General features: G+C 31.7%; 4 protein-coding genes across 9 annotated transcripts; 2 read left to right on the plus strand and 2 right to left on the minus strand.

Moving 5' to 3' along the window:
* Window positions 1-133: 133 nt before the first annotated feature.
* On the plus strand, window positions 134-4,149 carry LOC105147684 (ribosome biogenesis factor Nop53). 2 transcript variants are annotated; one of them, XM_087410720.1, is made up of 4 exons: window positions 134-435; window positions 1,520-2,282; window positions 2,543-3,066; window positions 4,015-4,149. In XM_087410720.1, the coding sequence occupies exons 2-4, from the start codon at window positions 1,524-1,526 to the stop codon at window positions 4,085-4,087; spliced, it is 1,356 nt and encodes a 451-aa protein (XP_087266846.1). In that variant the 5' UTR covers window positions 134-435; window positions 1,520-1,523; the 3' UTR covers window positions 4,088-4,149. The 2 variants fall into 2 exon arrangements, with proteins under 2 accessions (XP_087266846.1, XP_011057162.2); XM_011058860.2 differs by having other exon boundaries at window positions 135-595.
* A 91-nt stretch (window positions 4,150-4,240) lies between these two features.
* LOC105148528 (uncharacterized) lies at window positions 4,241-8,284 on the minus strand. Of its 2 annotated transcripts, XM_087410733.1 has the most exons (4): window positions 7,929-8,284; window positions 6,522-6,675; window positions 6,249-6,428; window positions 4,241-5,168 (listed from the first exon to the last, which is right to left on the minus strand). In XM_087410733.1, the coding sequence occupies exons 2-4, from the start codon at window positions 6,638-6,640 to the stop codon at window positions 4,772-4,774; spliced, it is 696 nt and encodes a 231-aa protein (XP_087266859.1). In that variant the 5' UTR covers window positions 6,641-6,675; window positions 7,929-8,284; the 3' UTR covers window positions 4,241-4,771. The 2 variants fall into 2 exon arrangements, with proteins under 2 accessions (XP_087266859.1, XP_011058625.2); XM_011060323.2 differs by having other exon boundaries at window positions 6,522-8,284.
* A 159-nt stretch (window positions 8,285-8,443) lies between these two features.
* Window positions 8,444-9,836, plus strand: LOC105147693 (putative palmitoyltransferase ZDHHC24). Of its 2 annotated transcripts, XM_011058875.2 has the most exons (2): window positions 8,444-9,207; window positions 9,280-9,836. In XM_011058875.2, exons 1-2 carry the CDS (start codon window positions 8,612-8,614, stop codon window positions 9,455-9,457), a joined length of 774 nt encoding a protein of 257 aa, XP_011057177.1. In that variant the 5' UTR covers window positions 8,444-8,611; the 3' UTR covers window positions 9,458-9,836. The 2 variants fall into 2 exon arrangements, with proteins under 2 accessions (XP_011057177.1, XP_087266858.1); XM_087410732.1 differs by having other exon boundaries at window positions 8,446-9,836.
* A 230-nt stretch (window positions 9,837-10,066) lies between these two features.
* LOC105147698 (sulfhydryl oxidase 2) lies at window positions 10,067-18,443 on the minus strand. 3 transcript variants are annotated; one of them, XM_011058895.2, is made up of 5 exons: window positions 17,813-18,443; window positions 17,627-17,733; window positions 16,369-16,714; window positions 15,900-16,152; window positions 10,067-13,435 (listed from the first exon to the last, which is right to left on the minus strand). In XM_011058895.2, exons 3-5 carry the CDS (start codon window positions 16,664-16,666, stop codon window positions 12,004-12,006), a joined length of 1,983 nt encoding a protein of 660 aa, XP_011057197.1. In that variant the 5' UTR covers window positions 16,667-16,714; window positions 17,627-17,733; window positions 17,813-18,443; the 3' UTR covers window positions 10,067-12,003. The 3 variants fall into 3 exon arrangements, with proteins under 3 accessions (XP_011057197.1, XP_011057223.1, XP_011057206.1); XM_011058921.2 differs by lacking the exon at window positions 17,627-17,733; XM_011058904.2 differs by having other exon boundaries at window positions 17,660-18,443.
* Window positions 18,444-19,081: the final 638 nt, after the last annotated feature.

Below are 19,081 nucleotides of genomic sequence, written 5' to 3' on the forward strand. Positions count from 1 at the left end.
TAGAATGAGAATATCGGTAAAGCTGTACACTCATTGTGGATATCGCGTGTCGCGCTCGACGAACATCGTGCTGATGTGGCGGAACCATTATAATGCTTCATCAAAACCTGTAATCGCAAAGTGCTGCCGCGCACTACCGCCCTCTGAAGAAGTGGATGTTAACTACATAACAATATCCATCTTTTTACGATGCTTGAAATAGAATAGAAATAAATAGTTGAAATCACTAAAATAACTAAAATCTATTGAATTAATAAAGATTTCAACGATTTCAGCGATTTATTTCCATCAGGAGAGCATTGCAAATAAGTGGAAATTGCTGTATAGTTAACATCCACTTCTTTAGAGGACGGTGCGCAGTAGCATTTTGCGGTTGGGTCGTCGTGTCCTCTCTCTGGTTTTTCTCTCTTCAGGTCGCACTGTTCACTGTTCAGAGTGGGTTATATCAGAAAACTAAATAGAGGATTTATTAAGAAAAAGATTTTATTCATTACATAAATAAAAGACTAGCCGTGTTACATACATTAGGAAACTTGATATTAAAAAATAATAGAAATTGCAGAATTGCTGTTATTACTTCTTTAATGACGATGAGGTTAGATTACTAGTAAAATATTTCCTCATTCACATGGTATTGCAAAAAGTTTTGATAATTATTTAGATAAACTGCCTCACCTTCGATCTCGATGAAATTGGGCTCATTTGACGCGCTTTTGCACAAAATGAAAGAATCTGGTAGAAAAAAGATGCGAGACTGCTCTTCGAAGCCAGATATTTAGTTAGACTAAAGTTAAAGTTGATAATTATTCAGGTTAGAAAGTCTGTCATAAAGTCTGTTCGCGTTGCTTGCATTTTTAACACTCGAAATCTTCGCTTTCTCTTTTTTTAAGGCAAAATATGTATTTATCTCATTTTAAGTGCAAAATATTTGAAGATTTCATGCAACGATGCAACAGTGCAATGTGAGCATGAAAATTGACGAAAAGTATGCATACATTGCTCACTTTGCACTGTTGCATCGTTGCACAACTGTGACAGATTTCCTAACTTGAATAGTCATCAACTTTAATAACAATTAATATCTAGGTTTGCAGGGTAGAACGACTCTTTTTGCCAGATTCATTCGTTTGTGCAAAAACACGAATGAGCCTAATTTTATCAACATCGGAGTTAAGGAGGCTAAATTCAACAATTATCATTCTCTGCTTTAAAAACAAATTATTTTTTGTATCATTTTTATTTTTACAGTGAAAAATTTGTTTTTAAAGCAACGAATTGGTGTTTTAAAGCAGAGAATTTGTATTTTTAAAGCAGAGAATACATACATGCAGGATGTTCAGTAAAATTTAAGGAATTATTCCAGATAACAAGATAGAAATCAAGAATGTTAATATTGTATATGTGTTTTAACTCTTTAGGCATTATATATTAAAATTAAAAACTGACCAAATCAGAATTTAACATTAGAATGTGATATATTACATATTTTATATTATAAATATATAAAATTTATTTTTAGAGAGATGCTTGATGTGAAAACTAAAAAGCATAAAGCCTCTAAGAAGACAAAAAGATCATGGAGGAAGTATATTGATATCAAAGATGTAGATACATTTCTTGATAACAATAGATTAGAGGAACGATTGGGTACTCCTTTTTCTAAGCGTATAGATACTCAATTGTTTAGCATTGATAAAACTGCTGATGTGACTGAAAATGTAATTTCCAAACGTGCTGCCAGATTAGCATTGAAAAATAAGGAACCAAGATGTTTTGCTTCTTTGAAGTCACATACATGTGTCCCAGATCCAATTTCTAAAAGAAACCGAGTAAGAACTAAAGAAGAACGTATGAATTCTATATTACGTCAACGTGAAGTAGAAAGGCAAGTGAAGGGTGTTCTTAAATTAAAAGAGAAGGAAGCACTAAAGAATAGAATACTGGCAAAGATTGCTTCAATAAATCGTTCCAAGAGCAAAGAGATTAAAGAGGATATATGGAATAGCATAAACGTCTTAATTCCAGAAACAATCACTGAATGGATGTCATCAAACAGCATTAGGCATACACTGAAGCATTTAGGAATTAAAAAAAGAAAATTACCCTTATTGTGCAAAAAGCCATCTGTTTTACCTGCAGTGGAGACTCCACATCCAGGTACATCTTATAATCCATCATATAATGATCACCAGGAATTATTGCACAATATTGTGCAGAAAGAATTGGAGCTTATGAAGCAAGATGAACATTTGAACAGGGTCACCACTCAAATGTTTAAAAAAGTAAATTATATTATCATATTATCATTATTTTTTATAAATCTTTATTTTATGTTGTTATTATAATATAAAATTTATTTCCTTTTTTATTTACATTCAATATTGATATGATTTCATGTTTTCCCATTTTCAATAAATAATATTTTTACATTATTAATATAAAATATTAGCTTTGCTAATATTTTTAATTTAGATATTCCTTTAATTCATATTTTATATTTTTTGAATGTGAATTTGTAATATCGAATTATTTGCTTGTTCAGATTTCATTACAGAAAAGAGATGAAAATATGATGAAAGAAATGTTAGAAGGTTTGCCAAAGAATCAAACCACATCAAGTTTTAAGTCTATTGAGGAGGATCATGAAGAAGAAAATTCATCTATCACAATAGCAAATAATAAGTCTAAAAAGAATATTAAAAAGACACTTGTTCAAAAAAGAAAACAACGAGAACAAAAACAAGCAATTAATGAACGTACATTGATGAAACTTGAGAAAAAAAAAATTTCTGATATCTATAAATTAAAGACTCTGCAAAAACAGATAGAGGCCAAGGAGAGAAAGCAAGAATCCTTGCGACAAAAGCGAACGAAGAAACGCGAGAGCGAATCTCTTATGCCAAAAACTCTGAGTAAGACGAAGTTTGAACCTATTGATCCTGATTTCCAGCTTGCAGAAGAATTGACTGGCAATTTGAGAAATTTTAAACCTTCTAACAATTTATTAAAAGAACGATACAAATCGCTTCAACAGAGAAACATTGTTGCACCAGCCGTTATAAAATTGTAAGTACAAAGCCCGATTGACGATTTACTAACAAGTTTTTCGACAATATTAATTTAAATTTCAAGAGTTTTTTGATCGTTGAATATAAATCCTATGTAAAAATTGATCTAGTTTTTATTGATACAGGCACTAACTAGTAATTTTCTATTAAATTATCTTAATTTTGGCAATACATGTAAACATATACATGATATATGTATGTATTTAAATTAATCATTTTGATGTTTAATAGAAAGTAATTGCATAGCACATGAATCGGTGTAAACTAATTTATTAACAAATTTAAAATAGTAAATTCAATATGACCGATGTCAAGGCTTGAAAAATGTGGGATTATTACAAAAATATCTTTTACGATTTTTAATTTATTAATTTTGATATTGCGTGCGTGCGCACGTGGATCAACTTAATTTACAATTTTTCTGCAAATAGACCCCATATTTAACTGAATGTCAATATGAATATCAATATGAACATTAACTAACCGACATTAAAATATTCTTTTGAAGGCTGAAAATCTTAATAATATAGTTAATTTTGATAAAATAAAATTAAATAAAACTTGTCCTATATATCATACATTATCGTTATAATACGACAAAATACATAAAAATAGCTCTTTTTTGCAAATTGAATTGCAATTTTCTTAATTGTGATGTGATGGTGCAATTTGGAAAAACATTCCGTATTCGTATTCAGCATCTAAAAAACTATTTAAAAAATTACCAGTTTTGTTCCAGTGTTAGAAAAAATGTAATTTTTCATCGAACAGCATTATAGCTAAATGTTCCTGAACGCAATCATTTATTGATTGTTTGTAAGAACTACAATATCTCAGAACAATTTGATTGAGATCATTTCAGAAATATCGTGGTTCTTTTTATATATTATAATATATATATATATAAAAGGTTTTTATTATATTATTTGTAATATTCTTTTTTTAGGAAACGAGACAAAGCAAAAATGAAAAAATTTGTGAAGCCGGATCATAAACTAAACTTAGGTGACATTATATAGTTTATAAAAGAACTATGTGATTTACAATAAAGAGAATTTAATACCTGTGTAAATAGGAATAATTACATGACTCTTATATAATTTCAAAGACAGATTGAAGATACGAGATACTATTAAAGACGGCCAATCTTACGAAAATTTGAATAACTTAAAATTTAAGTGATTAATAGTGAATTCAATCACTCGTACTACATTGGATCAGTGTATATTGAAAGCTGTTTTATCTAAAATATCTCAATGCAGTGATACAATATAATCAACTTTGATAATGAAATGATACATATATATTTTGTTAAATAACGTGACAATATCATTAGTAGATTGTTAATTGTTTAAAAAAATGTATATATTAAGTTTACATTTAACTTTGCTAATTTCATGTATAATAACTTTTAGTATGCACTAACAGCGTAGTACAAGTGACTGAATTCGTTAATATATATGAATAAATAATTGATAATAATTGGTAAATTAAATAATTGATATAATAATTGATAAATTACTAATTTTATGATTTATTAGTTTCGTAAATAGGTATGTTAAAACCCCCCCCCCCGTCTTCTCTCTCTCTCTCTCTCTCTCTCTGCTTTCATAATTTTTTATTTCTTATTCGATTTTGATTTATTTTGTTACACTTCATTTTAGTTATCTTTTAGATTAGTTTTACTTAAATTCTTTTAAATCTCATTTTTGTTGTTCATGATCATTTATTTTGAATTGTTTTAACACATGTTTAACGTCGTATAAAATTTGCAATTGTTCTTGCAATTGATTAGATAACCATCTCTTTTGATTCTTTGCATTATTAAGTTTTTCTTTTTCGCAGTAAAGTAACAGTTCTATATTTTTCAAGCGTATCTCACATTTGTCCGCTAGAATTCTAGCATTATCTTTATTCATCATATATTGCTCTTCAGTGAAATAATTAAATTTGTCTAATTTGGATAAATTAACATTCGCTACTTTGCGAATATTACGTAACATTGTGATTATAGATTTTTCTAATTCAGAAATTACTGTAGATCTTGTCGTGCGTAAATGTATATTACGAATTTCTCTTTTGTGTTCTTTTGCTGCATTTCTACGAAATAATAAATGTCACAATGTAATTTATAAAAATACGTTAAATTAAAAATAGACTTTTAAACATATATAGATATTCTATTTGTAGCTTTTGGAAGTAATTATCTCCTAAACTGTTCATTGTTCCAAAAAATGTTTCAAGTGATACTTTGTTTCGAGAGGAATATCTTTTTAATGGTCACAGATTCTCCGTAGATGGACGTACCTCCAAGATTTCAAGGTGATTTTTATTTTTTTAAATTTAATAGTTTTTTTTACATAATATGAGATTCCTTTAATTATTCTGTATATAAAAGTATTAAAATAGAGATATCAAAAAATCAATAATCTACAAAACATTTTAGAGAGAGATTCGATAGCGTATATAGCTGATTGGCCAATTTAAAATAAAATATTTTCATTAGTAAAGCAATGAAAAATTATTAAGCACTGGCTGAGGTGAGTGGGTGTGTGCTATCGGAATCCTTCCGATATTTTATACTTTGTTCTCGCACATATTGATATGAAATATTAAATATTTCGTAAACTATTAAATTTGTTTACAATCATATCTTAATACTTTTATGAACAGAATAAAATGAATCAGTTGGTGTAAAAAAAATTCATAATTACTTATTTCAAAAATTACCTATTTTTTTTAAAGCAACTATGAATTTTGTTTACACCATTGCAATTCATCTCATTATTCTGTTCATAAAAGCATTAAGGATTATAAAAGAGATTGATATATTATGAAGTATTTAATATTTTTTTGTATGCAGAATAATTAGAGGAATTGTTTTATGTAAAAAAAACTAAAATTATATTAAAAAAAATAAAAGTTACCTTAAAATCTTGGAGTCTACCTAGAGAGGATCTGTGACTATCAAAAGATGTTCCCCTCGAAAGTAAATTCCACTTGAAACATTTTTTTGGAATAACGAACAATGGGAGATAATTATATCTGAATTAAATTTCAAATAGAACATTCTCTCTCTCTCTCTCTCTCTCTCTCTCTCTCTCTCTCTCTCTCTCTCTATATATATATATATATATATATATATATATATATATATTAAAAAAATATAAATTAATTTACGAGAGCAGGCTGTAGTCTTGTGTTTTAGAAGCTGCGTTTTCCATGATCATTGACAACTGATTCTTTACAGCTATATTTTCCGACAATAAATTGGGTATAGAACATGGCATATGATTTAATATTTCAACTTGAAATATACTAACTAGATTCAACACATGATTATATAATTCCTTTTTGAACCTATTATATAGGATACATTACAAATAAGACATAATTTTTTATTTACATAATTTTCCTATAACTTTGCAATAAGGAAACAAAATTTATATTTACCTTTCTCTGTCAATCTTGAATTTATATTCAATTTTATACAAGTTTTTTGCTACCTGTTCTTTTTCATTAATTAAGAATTGATTTCTCATATCTAGTTTTTTTTCCAAAATATGTTGCATGGATTTGTAATCTTCTAAAATATTAGTTTTGGCACCTTAACATATAAAAATTAAAATATTCTAAATAAATGACATCAAAAGTGGGTATCAGATACATGGGTATCTGCACCAACGAGATACTTTAATTAAAAACGGTTGATCCTGGGCAAATTTATCAATGGAGCCCCAGAGGCCCGGGAATAATTGAAGAACGATGATTATTGACAATTAATAAAAATTTGTGATGATTAACATAAATATTTCGATAATACATTATTAAATTCATGATTTTTTTTTTTTATTATAAGTGTTGTAAAGAAGTATTCTTTTAATATTATAATATCTTGTATATTGCCAAAAAATTACAATTTTTTCTCTGAAATTATCATTTCTATTATATTATAATAATAATCAAACTTCTAAGTATGTGATAACATTAAAATCTTAGTTTTTAATAAAAATCAAGTATTATTGAGTTTTAAACATACATATTTATGAAGCTAATAAATCAGTACCGAATCAGTACGGAATTAGTACCGTATTATCAGTTTCTTATTCTAAATGATTTAAATTTTAACATTCACGCAAACTTCCATAAGAATCGATCGTCTTTAATAGTATCTCGTCAGAGTCCAAAAATTGTAAAAAATGACTGTAGTCTCGTTCTAATGTTTTTTTTTTGCCGAACCATATAATCATACAAGATATATAATAAAATATAATTACTCAAAAGTTTAATTTGCGAAATGAGCGTAATTCGCGTATTTTTATATTTTTCATCAATGTTTATAGTTATTGCAATGTGAGTATATTTATCATCATTCCTTGCTTTTTCGAGAGTAATCAATTGATGCTTATATGCATTTATTGTAGTAATGTAAGAAGCTATTTGTGATTTTAAACTGTTTATTTCTTGTGTTTTTTCTTCTTGTAAAGTTTTAATAAAATAATGCATATCTTCTAAATTATTCTCCAATTTTCTATTCCGTTCTTCTAAACTATTTAAAAAATTTAAAATTTAATACTAAAATAAATGTAGTTACTTTATTTATATTGTAGAATTTTGGATATAATAAAATAATACAACAGTTATTAGAATAATTTTTAATTAAATTATCACTTTCTCTTCTGTTTGCTATTCACTTATGTTAAATGACTATATATTAGATTATTAGAACTATACAATGCTATACACATACATGACACACACACGCACGCGCGCGCGCGCGCGCGCACACACACACACACACACACACACACACACACACACACACCAATATCAAATAATAAAAATGTTTTTTGTAAATACCTTTGAATTCTTTTATTAATTTCAGCAATTTTTAAGTCGTAAAAACATTTTTGCGTGTTTACAATAACAGTTTCCAATTTGGTTTCATTAAAATTGATGGGCTGAAGACGTTGTGGTAAACTAATATTGCCTTTGTCTTTTCCATGTAAATCCATTTTTATTTGCGAAAAATTTTTGGTTATTAGTTCTCATGAATAGAGATCAGGGCAGAAATCGAATTATGTTTTCAGAAAATGCGACCAAAATCAGGATTCTGAAATGATATTGGTGGTGTTCGGTAAACGGCGTTCAAATTGCAAAACTCCTCTTATAAGGGTGCAGAAGGAATAAAGAATAAAGATTTTAACCTATCAGATATTTCGGATACACCGGAATAAACTGTTTCTGATAGGTTGGAATCGTTATTCCTTATTCCTTCTATTGTGGCTGTATCTTAACGCTTATGCGCACACGATCGCGCACAATATTTAAATAACCAAAGAATAGAGAGAGAGAGGGAGAGAGAGGGAGAGAGAGAGAGAGAGAGAGAGAGAGAGAGACGTACTCTTTGGGAGCTTGTCAGTGATCCGGTGATCCGGTGATTAGTTATATTTCTAATGTTCTAAGAAGATAATTAAGGAACGACAGTAAAAGCAAGGAAGGCTGAAATTAATGTAATTTAAGAGAAACGAACTCGCTTTACGATGATAATCCGGAAAAAAATGTGGCCGCGGACTATTAGCGATCTGCTATCGATGGCCTTCGTCCTGATTGTAGTACCTCTCATGTACTGGTTTGGATTGTGGATAGTTCTGCCAGAATTGTACAAGGACGAGAGCTTGACGTACATGTTCCATTTCGTCCTTGGCAACTTCATTATGTTGAATATCGTAGGTAACTTTACATATACGGTACTGTGTGATACCAGCACCGGTGGATCTGGGCAGATAGTATCAGTAAGCACTGCGAAGCCAGCGGATGGTTGGAGGCTTTGCGCAGCCTGCGAATGCTTGTCACCGCCACGTTCGTGGCATTGCAACACCTGTGATACCTGCATCCTCAAACGCGATCACCACTGCGTGTTCACTGGCTGTTGCATAGGCTATTACAATCATAGATACTTTGTCATGTTCCTGTGGTACTTGTTCCTTGGTGCAGCGTATGCTTTCTACTACGGCAGTCTCTTCATTTGGAGCAGGATACCCTTCGAATTTCCAATGTCTATCATCAAGATGGTCTTTCCCGTTGCAATCTTCTTCTTTGGCTTCGATAGCTCCATCGATCAATTCTACTTGTTGCTGTACGTCATGTCGGCGATGGGCACTTTATATACCGGAGTGTTGTGCATTTATCACTTTAATTTGATTCTCAGGGGTGTTGTGGGCAATGAGAGCAACAGGAAAGATTTTACGTACAATATGGGTTGGAAGGACAACATTAGAGAGGTATTTGGAGAACGGTGGTATCTAACATTGCTGCTTCCTTATATAAAGTCACAGTTGCCTCACGATGGAGTTTCATGGCATCACTTGTGCTTGAAAAAAGATTGAATTACTGTGATTAAGTGTTATGATTTTTTTCAAATTATGAAATGTATTACAAATATTAACGAGTATCCAAGATATCTTGATGGTCAAAGAACAGACTAATTTCAATGATTAAAAAGACTTTGACTTTTTTAAATAAAGCATACTACTGTGGTAACTGAAGTAATTAATAATTTATTATACTTTATAAAGCGTATCATCTATTCTGTATAACTATCTATGTTGTAAACAAGATTTATATCAAACACAATATTATACAATTTTATTTAGTATATATATACACAAATCATCATATATATATTTTTTGGCATATCTAAAATTACATTAATTATTAATATTAATTGTCTTCTTTTATGATAAAGCTGAATGAATACGTCAAAAATTTCCCAACTTTCTTTTGACTTTCTTAGAGCTGGTTGTTCCACCTTTTAATAAATTTTATACACTAAGAAGTCTTGGCAATCTATGCGTATGATTATGGATAATCTTGCTAGTTATCTATTACAACTCGTAAAATTTACCGAAAGGAGGAACAATCAATCCTTAATTGTCTAATATATTATTTTTTTAAGAAAATTACGATTGTTTGAAATAATTTATGAAGCATGTCGATTTTTGTTACTTGTTATCTTTAAAGATAATAGAATATTTAATTATACGAGTATTTTATTAAAAAACTGTACATATAAGAAAGACGGTGGTTTATATACATAATCAGTAAAAGAAAAAACAATTTTTCTTGGATATCTATTTACAAATTAAATATTCATAAAAGATCGATTTTTATCGGCATAGACATTTATAACTTGTAGCTCACAACCATAATCTTTTATACGATCTCTCTCATCATTTTCCTGAACTTCGCTGCTAGTACTGAAAATATGTAGTGTACGTCATGTGAGCTAAATAAATTTTCAGCGCTTAGAGTAAATTTTGGAACATAGCCTCTGATTACTCGAATTTACAATTACATGATGGCAACCAGAGATTATATGATTTGACATTTTGATCTGACATATTAGCAATTGTACAATTTTTTCCTTATCTGAACACTCATTTATTCCTAAATGGTAGCTTCTCATGCGTTAAATAATATAAAGTGTAAACGAACTATATAAAATAATATAAAAGGAAGGCGCATGTAAAAATTTCAGGAAGCGCTTGAAGCTAGAATACAATAGTAGAGTATTATTTTTCGATACCTGATATACTGTGGTAATTAACTGTATTGTGATTTTATACTGTTTAGAGTTTCCAATATAATGTATAATAATAATAATAATAATAATAATAATAATAATAATAATAATAATAATAATAATAATACAATTCCGAGAGAAAATTATTTTACGATCAATCACGTCGCTTTCAGATAAAGAAGCGTTAAACAGTCGCATTATTTTTTATGACATATTGGTTTCATAATTATAAATGCATATAATCTCTAACATGCTATAGCATGATGAGAGAACACACATTCTGTACATGTAGTGATATTAAATAATCGAATGTACTTTATGAATTATGTACTTGAGTCATTCTTATCTTGTCTTTGTAGAAGGATAGTTCGAAAAGTTCTCATCCTGACACAGAAATGATAAAAGATTATGTGAAATCTGGTGAAATGGTGTTTACGGGAGCAATTCATGAAATTTTGCGCCTGTAATTGAAGAAAATGAGCGGGTGCATTGTCATGACGCAACCAAAAGTTGATTGCTTCACACAACCAAAACAAAGAAATTAATGAACGCATCTGTCTCAAATTTCAACAATAGTCTTGTAAAAGACTATCAAACTTGTTTAAAATTATAGCAGGTTGATATTTGTAGCATCAGGCTAAGAACTTTTCGAACTATCCTCATATATTATAATCAGACATACATCTATATTTCTATATCTTTTACAAAATAATGCGAATATCTAAATATAATAGAAATCACTTCTCAAAAAGTTGATAATAAAGATATATTCTTTGGACGAGTTTTTAAGGCAATATTACAAAGTACATATAATCGTTAGTTGGAAAATTTTAAAGAGAATTTTATAATCAATCGCATTTCAATTTTCATTTAGAAAAACACGCGAAAGAATATATCGTCTGGTTTTGAGAGCATTTGATATAAAATGCATGCTGTTTTTCTCAGTAAAAAAATTTTAATATATTTTTTATATAATCTGCAAAACATCTGATTCTGATTAAACGTTTCTTTACTTGGAATCGAAAAAGAAAAAGAGAGAGTATGTATGTATTTTGAATTATTTTAGAGCTTAAGTCCACTTTGATCAGTTTCTTATCATCGATACTATTTGTTTCGCTATTGGCGCTATCAGTTTAATTCACAAAAATTCTTGAATTGCATTCGTCCAAATGCAAATTCGACTTTTGTCGCCTTTTGTTTGTTTGGAATGATTATTATAGCTGGAAAATATCACAACCTAAGAATTTGAAATAAGAGTTATCTTGGAACTTGAGTGTCTCAGTGATACTTGCTGGTCCAGAAACACGTTACACGATTATACGCATAGAGTGTAAAGTATAAGAAAAAAGATTATACTTTGGACAGTAGATTAATGTGACTTTTTTTCTTATATGTCCTTTTAACGGCAAACTTGATGCATACTAATATGAGTATTGCGGCAGAGGTAACGTACAACACCACGCAGATGCTGATATCGAATATGTTCAAGTCCCAACCAAAAGCCGTGGCGCGCTTCGTTTCCTTGGCGAGTCTTTCTAGCCTCATTCTCGAGTCGTTGCCATTAGTCATATCTACTTCATCAGAAGCGCTGATTTCATCGAACTTGATGCTATTATAGCCATATTTGACTTTTAGATAACGTAAAACTTCCTCCTCATTCCAGCTATTGTTAACGTGTCTGCATACCGGGCAGTGCTCAGCCGCGGGATATTGTATCTTTTTGTGCTCGGGATCCTCCGTATCGTCGCCTGACAATCGGGCGTTTACCCGATTGTGTGCCTGCCATAACCAGAGCACTGCTTCATCTTTGTTGCGCACGTTGAATATCTTGTTTTTGTTGGCCATCTCCAGAAAATGCGTAGCACAGTCGGCGCAACCGAAGAAGGTTCCAATATAACCATGCATCGCCCGTAGTACCGCCGTAGGATCCCGTGAGAAAGTCTGAGTAACATCTTTGTTGCGTTCTAATGCGAAATTTACAGTCAGCATGTGAAACATGGTCCACAATCCGCAAGGATATCCGCGATATGAATCCGTACTTCCCTTACATCCTATCCATTGACGGGACGCTCTCGAGTATACCGGCGACATTTCTTCCTCCGTCGTCTTCGCTAGTTGGCTGAATTCTTCGCCGGTCATAGCATTCTTCTTCTCGACAACATCGCGTATCACCTCCAAATATACGTTATTACGTCGCAGAGGAAAATACGTCGCTAACACCACAAGATATTTCCGTAATGCCTTCATTTTCTCACCATCTATTGACTTCATCATTGATATCTCATGATTGATTGAATAACGTAGCGCATTCTCTAGATCAATTTGATACAAATAATCATTGGTGTTTTTCGACGATTGTAATTGTTCCTCTACCACTTGGTGATTCTTTATAATCGTTGCGATTGTCGTTTGATGTGTGATTCCCACAACGTGCACAGTATTATGCGACACTGTTGTAATTATCTCGTCGATATTCACTCCTCTCGCGATTACATAATCCTTAATAGCTTGCCGAATTCCCTGCCTCGTCGGTATTCTCACGCTGACAATCCTCTGTGATTCATTGCGTCCAAAGGCTATCAAAGTTGGGAACTTGGTAACTTTATTCATTACGCACAATAGTTCGTTGTCGGAAGTCACCCTACGTATTTGCAAGCTGCTGATTTTATGTAGATCAAGAATGACTTCCGCGCCCAAGTGTGAATCCGTGTTCTCGAAAATCAGGAAGAAATGCTTTACATTGCTAGATGCTGTTTTCCATATGTCCGTTATTTCAATATTCCTATGAACAAGTTAAAGTATCTTTGTAACATAAAAATAGAGTGAAAAAAAATAGAGTAAATAACAAATAACACATTTAAATACAAGTTTATAAAAACATTAATAACAATAACATTTAAATACAAGTTTATAAAAAAATATAAAATTTAATCCTTATTATCAAAATAGTTGATAATTTTTCTACTAGAATTTTTTTTATTTAAAACATTTATTAATAATATATTTTATTTATTATTATATTTTACACACACACACACACACGCGCGCGCGCGCGCACGCACGCACGCACACACACGCACACACACACACACAGAGAGAGAGAGAGAGAGAGTGCGTCACCAAAATCCGGACAAATCGAACAATTTCTTTAAACAAAATGTTCGTAAATGAAAAATTAAATATTACAAAAAATCCTTTTACATGGCACTTGGGAGATCCCTGTAGAGCACAATTAATCGATATATTCCCCATTAGCTTGAATGACGGCCTCTATTCTCGGTCTGAAGCGTTCGCATGCACGCTGTAATGTAGCGCTGTCCATGTCGAAGAATGCTACCTGAATAACGGTCCTTAATGATATTACGTTGGGATGCCGAGACTTGTTTGTGATCCTTTCAATTACACTCCATACGTAGTAGTCCAAGGGATTTAAATCTGGGCTGTTGGGAGGCCAGAATTCCTTGGACCAAAACATATCGACATTGTCTGAGAGCCAATTTTGAATCAAATGACTCGTATGAACCGGTGCATCGTCCTGCTGAAAAATATATGGTCTTCCGGACGCCACAGTTTCCATCCACGGCTTCACTATATCCATCAGAATGCACAAATACAGTTCTTTTGTGACAGTTTCCCCTTCTTTAAAGAAATGTGGTGGCATGACATCACCTTCACTGGACACAACACCTAGCACGTGAACATTGATCGGACATTTCGTTCTGGCAACAAGGACATCGTCGGGATTGTAGGCGAGGCTTCGGTCATTCCTTCGGTTGATTTTGGCATCAACAGTAAAAATTTTTTCGTTAGAAAAGAACCTGATTCGTCCCGACGCTTCGTTTTTCAAAGAACACAATAACAGATTGCAACGAGCAACTCGGCTTGTCCTGGCAGCCTCAGAGAGCAGTTGTCGTATCTTTAATGTGTACGATTTGTATCGAAGGTCCTCCTCGGCAATTCGACGCATTGTTGCCTCGCTTACACCAACAATCGATGCTAATTTTCGCAACGATTGTCCTGGGTTATCCGAAATCAGCGCTTGAGCCTTTTCAATGATTGCGGGGGTCCTCGCGGTGCGGTTTTTCGAGTGACTCTTTCTTGCTGGCGTAGCGGAACCTTCGTTGGACCGTTCTAAAGCCGTATATTTTGCCACAACGTCATAAACAGTTGATCTCGGATATCCAAAGAACCGAATTATTTCCGTTGCTGAGTGCCCAGCGCGAAGGCCTTCGATGATCGCGGCTCTTCGATTATATTCCGTACTTGGTTTCAACATCGCGGCCATTTTGAGAATATGACTGTTTATTAGAAGCATTAGGCTTTCTCGGACGGTCCCAGTGTTGTTCGACGGGCCGGATTTCAGACGCATGCGCATCCAATGTAGTTGAAAATTTTTATATATTTTACATATTTTACATACGTATACATACATATAAATATATATAATATATTTATATGTATTATATGCATATGTAAAATATGTAAAATATTAAAATTTTCCACATTTTTGAAAAAATTTTACGATTAATGATCTCCTATTTACTAGTGGTCCATCTAACAACACTGCTCGGACGTCAACAACAACCTCTGGCGGAAGCCATAACGAAAAATTTAAATTGAATTTGTCCGGGTTTTGGTGATGCACCCTGCATATATATGTATAATATATTTTCGTTATATTATTATATTATTAAGTATCATATTAAATCGCGCAAAACGGATAAGAAATAAAGATTAAGCAGTCAAGCTTGAATCTAAAGTGCTAAAACAATTCTTTTATACTTTTTGATAATATGTACAAATTTAAAAGTCGCAAATCATGCAAATAGAGTTTTAGGAAAATTATAACAAAACTTACAAAAAAGCATGAAAAGATCTCTAATAACTTTTTTACTAGTTATAAGAAAATAACTAATTTAAGAGAATTAAAGAAAAAATTTTTTTGGAAACATTTATTTTCTTGACTTATTCACAATCACGAAAGAAAAAAATTATCTTTTCATCTTATTCACAAACATTAAATTATTACAATATGTTTAATAATATGTTTAATAAAAAACATATTATTTCTAACGAAATAATTATAAATATACTTTATATATCTTACGGTCTGCCTTTAAATTATGAATTACATAATTATAAAAAATAATGGATTATACATACGAAGAACAAAAATGAATTTTTTGTTTAGTTATAACAAGAAGGTACATAACCCAGGAATTAGCTGTGGAAAATTTATGACATACCTATATGGTGCAATGTTAGGCCACGTAGATCCTCGTCCTTCCTGTTGTTCTGTTTCGAGCCTGTTAATTAAATTACTTCTCACTGAATCAACGCTGTCCCCCTTTTCTATCACTATACCCAAGGTCGGCGAGTGTGTGTTTATAGAGAAATATTTTAACATTGGATAGTGCATGATCTCGTACTCACGACAGATCGGATTGTTGTCATCATCGGCACAATCTATAGCCGAAACGACGACAATGTCATTCCAAGCTAAAACATTATTTTTATTTATTTAATTATTATGTAGTATATGTAAATGAATAAAAAATAAACGATTTCGTGAACATCGTTTTCCTCTTTTTTATTCCGACAAAAAAATTAATTTTTCGAAAAGATTACTCAGATAACTAGATTTGACACAAATAGTTTATGTCTAGTAGCGTCTTTCCTATAACTATTTGCTCGCGAGATTATTTGAGAACTTACGTAGAACATCACTTGCCAAAGCCTTCCATGTTGGTGCAAATCTGTAACAAAAGCCGCACCAACTGTTATAAAACTCAACAAGCCAGCTCCTGGTGCTCTCGTAAACACTTGTTTTGAAATTTGTGGCATTGAGTATTACTACATCATCTCTGGCATTATATAAGCCTTGACCACCTAGGTTAATCAGACTTTGAGATTGATCCTTATGAGCTATTGCAGTTGCGCTGTTCCAGTTTATCATTAGAATGTTGAATAGGCACAATCTTAGTATAATCCCTGTTACTTCTAGCTGCTCCATCTTGCATCTCTAATAATTGACATTAGAATCCAACCACTTCTACTTTGTCTATAATTATGAAATATCAATTGACCATTAAAGTGACATTAAATATAATTTAAATATCATCTTAATATTACATACATTAACTTTAATATGTATTTTGTAGAGCAATGATTAACAGTTTTATCTTATATATTCTTTCAATTCTCAGTATTGCAATTAAGATTCTTTTTATTTAAGCTCATCAGCAGAAAATATTACTCCAAAAATTGCAGTTAAAAATAACATAATAAAACATAGTAAGATATATAAAAATCTTAATTGTAATCTCCCAGTAAACAAAATATATTTTTCATTATTTTCTACGTGCATCATTTATGTTTACTTCATACCATAAATTTCTTATTTTATTGTATTATTTCTGACAAATTAAACTTCAGGAGAAAAAAAGATATGTGACAGACTTATTTTTCAGTAATTTTATAATAATTAAATTTTAGCAAACTTCAACAAATTTAAAAATACGATAGAGATTGAGATTACTTCCTCATCAGAGATTTTCCACGAGAAAGGTAAGTTCAACATTAATTAAGAATTAATTAAGAACTGCCGATTGAAACAAGAGTAGGAGTGATTATGCAACATATTATTCGCACATATTATTTTAAAATATAATTAAATGCAAATTTGCTTTCCACAGTATTAATAAAGGTATAATCTGAATTTTTTTTTAAATAAAATGAGAAAAATTCACTCGACTTTTTACAGGAGAGATGGAACTTGGATGTGACTAATTTGATTTTTAAAACGGGGAAAAAGCGCTGATCATTCCATAGGAACTTGCGTGATTTTATGAATTTTATGCGTGAAAAGTCGAGTGGTAAGACAAAGAGATAAGCAAATAATGTCATTTTACATGCGGTCCAGTGTAATAATGATAGATTGCTAATCCAATGACAAAATGAAAAAATGCCGTACAGGTACAGTACTTCTCGACGTGTCACCTCGTACTTTTCGATAGATACGTTCCTAGTCGGCTGATACTTTGAACGATACGAGATCTCGTTGGTTCCACCAGGTTCCACCTTAACATCAGAGGAAGTAATTTCCTAATTTACTAATTTACATTGACGTACATACGCATGTATGTACATACGTACGTACATACATGGCAGTGGCACCGATCACGAATCCGAATAGCGACGCGATGAAACATAACCTAAACTCACTGATATCACTGACGTCACTAATGTCACTGATGTGCACTATGTTGCACTATGTTACACTCGTACAGTAGTGTGCTAAGTATAGTGCAGCGATGCCAAACTGCCAAATGAAGGCATCAAACAGGCGGCAGGGCAGAGGGCTCCTCTGTACGCAATACGCATGCGTAAATAATGTCACCTATCACGTGACTATATGAGATTGTTGTTCACTGAAAGATAATAATGAAGGATAAACGAAACATTATGCATATCATGATCATGCCGTGCGTGAAATGTTCATAGTGTTCACGTCCCTGGCCAATCACTTAACGCTCGCAACACTCGCGAGCATCGTTTGTCCTTGTTTAACATTTGATAAAAGACAAGGATAAAATGATTCCACGAGCGTGTGAAATCTGTTCTACAATATGCTTTTTGATCCCTGTTTCTTGCTTTTTACTATTATTTACATCTTGTTTTTTTACTTTTTATCCGGTTTTTTGTTTTATATCGCCTGAGATAAAAAAGTTAACAAACTTGGAAAGAAACAAGAAATATGTAGCAAGAAATACAATTATCGCTAAAATGATAACAAAGGAGAAAAAAATAAAAGGTAAAAAATAAAAAACAAAAACAAAGAGCACATTGTAGAATAAACTTGAGCGTTAAATGGAACTCAGCTCAGAATGGTTAACAAAGGAAGAATACGCGGTAAACGTTACGCGGTAAATTTGAACGTGTTATTTCAAGCATGCTTTCCTTCCAAGATTTGAATTGCACAGCTGCAGGGTTGAATACAGGATTGAGAAAATTTACTTAGAAGTTACTTTTTAAGTTACTTTATATGCACTTATTATAGAAATTGAGTACAATAAATACGAACGCCTCGATAAATTAAGTCCGTAAGCCGCGTCTCGTCCATCGTGTCCATCCCAAAATATTACCTGTATGCGCCGGTATTCATATTCATTATTGGGATCTGCTCAATCGGTATATGCCACTATATATATATATGCAAGAATCGATGTTGCAGTACAATTAAAACACACGGTGAACGCTAAGATCGGGTTATCTTTTTCTTAACGATTAATTAAGAAAAGGATAACATGACTTTACCGTTCATCGCGTATTTGCAGAATTCATGTTATTGCAAAAACTCCCTAATATCAACTATGCGAAACACTGAGAGATTCTTCATCTACTGTTTCACTATTTCAATATTCGCGAG

Source organism: Acromyrmex echinatior, chromosome 10 (genome assembly GCF_024713525.1).
Source record: "Acromyrmex echinatior isolate Ae372 chromosome 10, ASM2471352v2, whole genome shotgun sequence".
Lineage (NCBI taxonomy): Eukaryota > Metazoa > Arthropoda > Insecta > Hymenoptera > Formicidae > Acromyrmex > Acromyrmex echinatior.